The sequence below is a fragment of the Cynoglossus semilaevis genome, chromosome 16, assembly GCF_000523025.1.
Source record: "Cynoglossus semilaevis isolate Cse_v1.0 chromosome 16, Cse_v1.0, whole genome shotgun sequence".
Lineage (NCBI taxonomy): Eukaryota > Metazoa > Chordata > Actinopteri > Pleuronectiformes > Cynoglossidae > Cynoglossus > Cynoglossus semilaevis.
Window position 1 is genome coordinate 15,292,035 of NC_024322.1, and position 6,757 is coordinate 15,298,791.

At 47.0% G+C, this 6,757-nt stretch overlaps 1 protein-coding gene across 1 annotated transcript in view; it reads left to right on the top strand.

The window, feature by feature from the left end:
• thsd7ba (thrombospondin, type I, domain containing 7Ba) overlaps positions 1-6,757 on the top strand; it is an 87,876-nt gene that overhangs the window by 71,959 nt on the left and 9,160 nt on the right. The window contains exons 18-21 of the mRNA XM_025063806.1: positions 3,224-3,229; positions 4,807-4,940; positions 5,344-5,497; positions 6,592-6,736. Coding sequence (XP_024919574.1) covers positions 3,224-3,229; positions 4,807-4,940; positions 5,344-5,497; positions 6,592-6,736 — 439 coding nt within the window. The remainder of the gene's footprint in view (positions 1-3,223; positions 3,230-4,806; positions 4,941-5,343; positions 5,498-6,591; positions 6,737-6,757) is intronic.

Here is a 6,757-nt window from a genome sequence, read left to right on the forward strand (position 1 = left end):
CCATCCATCCATCCATCCATCCATCCATCAATCCAGCCACCCACCCATCCATCCATCCATCCATCCATCCATCCATCCAGCCACCCACCCATCCATCCAGCCACCCATCCATCCATCCATCCATCCATCCATCATTAGACGTGTGTTGATGCGACTGTTACTAATCTTTTACCGCCTTCACCTGGAGGTTTGTAGTAAAAATACTCACAGTTACTGCGACTGTACAGTTTTTTTTCTTCCCCGTCCACGGTGTGAGTCCACTGTGTCCAACCACCTCCACAGTTAGTGTCAAAAGTGGATCTCCCAGAGAAACACACAAATTGGATGTGTAATTATAGGAGACATTTGAATTTCATCATTACTGCAGCAGTTCCTGCTGCCAAACGCTGAGGCTTCAGCTCCTGTTTACACCACCTCCACACAACGCCACGCTGCACTACGCTGCACAACGCTGTACAACGCTGCACAACGCTGCACAACGCTGCACAACGCTGCACTACGCTGCCGTCTGTCCAGTGTCACTCTGGAGGTTATTTTTAATTCTGGTAACACCCGGGGCATGGACTCCATCCTCACTGGTCCTGTACTGTGTGTGTGTGTGTGTGTGTGTGTTATGCTTCACACATGGTCTAATGTACAGATAACTGACATGATAAAGATAAAGAAATGTTTGTATGTTTTTAGATTAAAAAAATCCAAATTGAATTAGAAATCACGGTGAATCCAAACGTCACAGCCTCAGTTTTTGATTCTCAGACCAGAACCAGACGATCCAGCTTCAGCAACACGTCCCTGTCCTTCGTCCCTCCACGACCTGTTCCTCCAACAAGTCTTCAATCAGCAACAGCAACAATTATAGGGCAACAGTTTAACTCTGTCAGTTATTGAAGAAACAATTATGTTCCTTTTCACGTCCCGCTGCTCCTGACAGGTTCTTAGAACCCTCAGGCGGTGACTAATCTAGTTGACCAAAAGCCCAGGTTCTAACAGGGAAGTCTCTGCCTTTTCATCTGTGTCACTGCTGCCTCTGGGTCATTGTAAGGCAGCTTAACTGCCCCACATTTCTGGACACGCTTCATTGTTGCCAAACAGTGGTTTTGGATCTGTCTTTCTTCAGCTCTCTTGTCTCTCTGGGCTCGTCGTCAGTGGTCGTTTTAAAGACTTTATCATTAGCTGATAGTCTGGTGTGTAGTCGAGTCGCCACGGCAACCACGGTCGCCGCCGCTCAGTTCAATGGCTCTAAAAACTGTGTATTTGTGTAGTTTTTAAAGAAAAATAAAAAGTTGAGAATCAGCGTCAAAAACATTTTAATTTTCTCTCATTCATTTGAAGTGTTTTTGAAATTCTTAACTTTGTGTTTTTTGCCTGAGTCATAAATAGAATGGCCACTGGAGGCAGCGCCGTGGCTGCAGACACTGATACGTCTGTTCTGGTTCACGTTCACTTCCAAAGGTTGTCACTCATTACGTTTGAAAAGACGTTTTACTTCTGGAACTTTCCACAGCTGATAATGGCGTTCTATTTTAACCCTGGTCGGTTCTTGTTTTATGAAACTGTAAATTCCAGCTGGATTTCTAAAGACGATGAAGTGATTCCTGTTCAGGGGGGGGGGGCTTTAGTGAAAACAATGAAGAAACGAAGACATGTTTACTGAAAAGTTGATCTGAAAACATGACTTCAACCACTTCAATCTGTTGTTGACCTCTGACCTTAGATGACGACCCCGTTGGTGGTGGTGGTTGTTTTCATTGACTTGAATGGAAGAATTGTTCACGTTCACAGAGTAAATCAGTCCAACACGTGTGTCGGTGTGAGTGTGGGGGTGGGAGGGTCGTGCCACGGCCCCAGCGGTCTAGGCCTGCTGAGGTTCCACTTCCTGTTGGTGACAGTGTTCTCACCAACAGCTGCCTCTGAACTCACCCTCACGTGGGAACAGATTCCACCGCGTTCCTCCGACTGGTCGCTGGTTCTGATTGGCTCAGCAGCCGGTCCGTGTGTGTGTGTGTGTGTCCATGTGTGTGTGGGGGGGTGGCCTCATCTTTATATGTATGCCCATGCATGGTTGCGTGGGAACATAAAGTATTCATTTATGCTGGTGCATTAGGTCTCATCATGTTTTTTGGATGAAAGCCACAGCCATTATCTCTGAGTGGAGGAGATGTATATTAACCACAGCGCCATTTACCCCCGGTGTCACGCCGTGCACCAGGGAGCGTCAGCTCCCAAATATTTCTCCCTATAAAATTGTGAGACTTTAAATTTTATGATCATTAACTGTTGCCTCGTAACCAGAAATGAGGACAAGTTTGATCTGAGCCGAAGGAACTCAAGCCCTGCACCACGGATGGATGGACGGATGGATGGGCGGAGGATGGATTGATGGATGGATGGATGGATGGATTGATGGATGATGGATGATGGTGGATGGATGGGTGGATGGATGATGGATGGAGGGATAGATGATGAATGGATGGATGGTTGGATGGATGGATGGATGGATGGGTGGATGGATTGATGGATGATGGATGATGATGGATGGATGGATGGGTGGATGGATGGATGGATGATGAATGGATGGATGGGTGGATGGATGGATGGACGGATGGATGGGCGGAGGATGGATTGATGGATGGATGGATGGATGGATTGATGGATGATGGATGATGATGGATGGATGGATGGGTGGATGGATGGATGGTGAATGGATGGATGGATGGATGGTTGGATGGATGGTTGGTTGGATGGATGTTCTTCTCATGCCCATCGTCTGGTGAACATCTTGCCCCTGTGTTTCCACAGTGAAGTGAATGTTCTGGAGGTAGAACTTGTGAAGAACGTGACGGTGACCTTTAATGACCTTGTCCAGATCCAGGGAGCGTCTCTCAGCAGATGCTCCTCCACAGACTAACCAGTTCCTGTGTGGCTTCAGCTGCAGCTTTAACCACTGCACAGCTGTTGACTTTTAAACTCTCGCAGTAACGTGTCAGCACCACCAGGTGATGCTGTGGCTACAGATGATGAAGTATTTACCTCACTAATGAGGCTCAGAGCAGAATGACATCTTTTTTTTTAAAATCAATGAGGTTCTGCAGAAAATAAACCAACAACCATCTGTACATTTCTGTCACTGCGGTCAAATCCAAACTAACGATCGTGTCATTGTTCTTCTCTCTCCTGCCCAACTTCTGCTTGTCATGCACTGCTAATGTGGACCTCCACGCAGGCTCAGGTCAGTGCTGTTCATTCTGTACGTGCATCAACTCTGTTCTGATTAAGTGGAAGTGCATGCAATACCAGTCGTAGCCACAGAACTCTGTGACCACGGCCCTCGTCCCTCGTCCCTCGTCCCTCGTCTCATCTGGAGACGCAGCCACAGCTGGAATCCAAAGATTCCCACGCAAGTGGAATTCCTTATCATGATAATTCTTCTCCATCTGCTCCCTGATTGGTCAGAGTCAGGTTGGTGTCAGACGTGTTACTACGATGTACAGTACAGCCTTGATTCAGAGACAACCTGTAGGTGGCGCTCCACCGACGCTGCTGTGCGGCGCTCACGGCCGAGGTTTGCCTGCGTTGTCGTGCTGTGCGACATCCCATAATAATTCAGTGTGTGTCTACGGTGCCGTCAGTGCTCAGTGTGTGGAACTCTTTGAGAAAGTGATGAGAGGTTTTTTTAAGGCTGTTGATACTAAAGTGGTACTGGAGGAAGTGGGAGCAGCACAGCTGCCAGTTCACCCAGCAGGGGCATCTGCAGGGACAGATGGAAGATGATGAGGGGGTGTAATAGGCATCTGTGTGGCCCGTGGGGGAGAGAACACACACACACACACACACACACACACACCCAGTTACAGCTGGTCGTAGTGTCTCCTCCTCAAGTGTCTCCTCCAGAGTAACCTCTGACTGTGGCGGCCTCTTACAGAGATGCTGGATACACTGACACACCAGGGTCCCTGGGTGAGGGGGGGCACGGGGGGGGGCTTGACCTTTGGCCAGTGTCATCTTTGGCCACGGCCGTTCCTATCACAGCATCAGACAGAAATCTTATTGGACGGTAAATGATTTCTGCTCAGTTTGTTCACAGAAACTCTCAGGTTCTTCTTCTTCTTCTTCTTCTTCTGCATGTTGTCGTCTTGATGTTCAATAACATGATGAGTCCAAAAGTTCACAGACATCTGTTATCATTCAAACTTATATCAGGGCTGTCAAACTCCCGGCCCGTGGCCCTCTTCTGGACCATAAACCCCCAACATACGGTCCACAACTGGATGTCAATAATATTTGTATATAATAGTTTTTTATATATTTAAGCCGTCATTAAAAAATAAAAAAACAAACCCAGATGTTTAGACTGAAGTCTGTTATTATTTTATATTACCTCATATTTATATGTTTTCAACCTGTCTCAGAACTTTTTGACTTCCCCTCATAGTTAACTCATCAGAGCCATCAGTTACCATGAGGCCTTAGTGTGGACTAGTACTAGTTATGGTGAGACTAGTGCTGGTTATGGTGAGACTAGTACTGGTTATGGTGAGACTAGTACTGGTTATGGTGAGAATTCTCTTTTTGAGTTTTTTATACAAAAACATTCCAGTGTGAAAAATATAGTTTTCTTTCAGTGACACCTCATTAGAGAAACATGAAAAGACAAAGAGTCGATAATGAATCATCTCAGCCGCAGCATGAGTTTACATTCAACACTACAATGGATAAATACACCCTCGCACCACCTGTGCTCCTGTTTCATGTGTGTATTCTGTGTGTGTGTGTGTGTGTGTGTGTGTGTGTGTGTGTGTGTACCAGGTGTACCAGGCTGTGCCGTGCTACAGTAAATGCAGCCAGTTTGAGTGGAGACCAGACCCCTGGTCCATCTGTACCATCAATGCAGTGGACGACCTGCTGGTCTGTGGGGAGGGGGTCCAGAGCCGCAAGATCAGGTTTGTGGCCCCTGAACCATGAGTTTGACCCCCCTGACTTAAGGCATATTGTCCATAACTTTTAACTATGTATAAAGTCTGGAAACATTTATTGTTGTGTACTTTATATACATGAATATATACATGAATATATACATGAATATATACATGAAATCCACCAGGACTATGAAATGTTTAAAACAGTTTTTGAACATATAAAATATAAACAGACATGAAACACTGCTGTTAGTATTTTGGTGGATTAATCACGATTAATCATGAACAAATGAGTTACATTTATATTTATATATATTTATATATTTAACAGAATTCACAGCTTTCAGTTTCGTCCTGGTATTTTTTTGTCGTCCAGACCTTAAAATGTCTGTGGTCTGTGGTCTGTGGTCTGTTGGGGGAGTCTTAGGTGCGTCAGGGTTGACACCAGTGGACAGACGGTCACTGTGGACGACGGTCTGTGTGACCAGGAGGAGGCGCCACCAAGAGCTCAGGTCTGCGTCCTGGCCTGTCCTAAAGACTGTGTCGTGTCCAGCTGGGGGACCTGGAGCCGCTGCTCTCTGGTAAGACCCCCGGGGGGTCAGGGGGCTCTAACACACCGAGGGGGGAGGGCTGGGGGGGGTCATGACCTGCTGCTTCAGGTGGTCCCAGACTTCCTGTGGTGTTCATCTGTACAGGGAACACTGGGATGGTTTTCTTCTTGTCCAGGTTGTTGATGTGTTGTGATCTGCCTTTAAAGTCAAATTCCTGGGTTTGACGTTGACGTTCAGAGAGTGTTTTTCTAACAAAGTTCTCCACGCTCGTGCTTGATGATGAGTCACCATCGTCCTCCTCCGTCTTGACTGTCTTTCACGGCACACGCAGCTCAGTTTCTTCAGCGTTCTTTCCTCTTGAGGCTCTTGTTCTCACAGAGGCTGAACAAAGACGAGGACCTTGAACACAACCCTGAACTCCTGCTCTCAGGCCTTTTCTGTTTCCTCCACCGTGGATAAAGGACTTCATCAGAGAACAGAGAGTTTGATTTTGCAGCGTTTTGAAGTAGAGCTGGGTCCACACACACACACACACACACACACACACGTGATGATGGTTCACTGCCGTCAGTGAACCATGTACATGTATGTGTGTGTATATGTACATGTATGTGTGTGTATGTACGTGTACAGTCATCTTCACTAGAACAGTAGTACTAGTAGTACTACTATATAACTGTGAATTAACTTCCCTTATTTTCAGTATTCAGTGTTTCTGCTGATTGGTTGGTTTGTGATGGTCATTAAGATGAGCCTTCGTTCCAGGGAGTGCGTCCACGTGATGGTCTTCTCTCCAGTCCTTCACTCTCACAGAGGTTTTCACCCAGCGTGTCCTTGAGAGTTCGTGTATGTGCTGTCATCGTACAGTGGATATAAAAGTGTGTGTAACTCTGGGTTGTTGTTCAGACCCAGCAGATGGCGCTCACACAGGCCGCAGGTCTGTTGTTGTCCGTGGTCGAAGGCTTCGTTTCTATTTTTGACTGCTGTAAATAATGGACTTTCCACATGAAATATTTTCACAGACCAGGAAACAACTCATATGAAAATATGAGTTGTTTCCTGGTCTGTGGTCGGAGCCGAGAGCCTGTCCTCAACATCCCCCCCGTCCTGTGGTTGTCCTCCAGCAGTGTGACCAGGGGACGCTGAGGAACAGGAGCAGGAACGTCCTCCGCCCCCCCGCCTCACAGAACCCTGCCTGTCCAGACCTGGTCCAATCAGAGTCCTGCATCTTCAACAGCACCTGCTTCACCTACCACTACCAGGTCTCAGGTAGGACCTCACCCCCCCTCA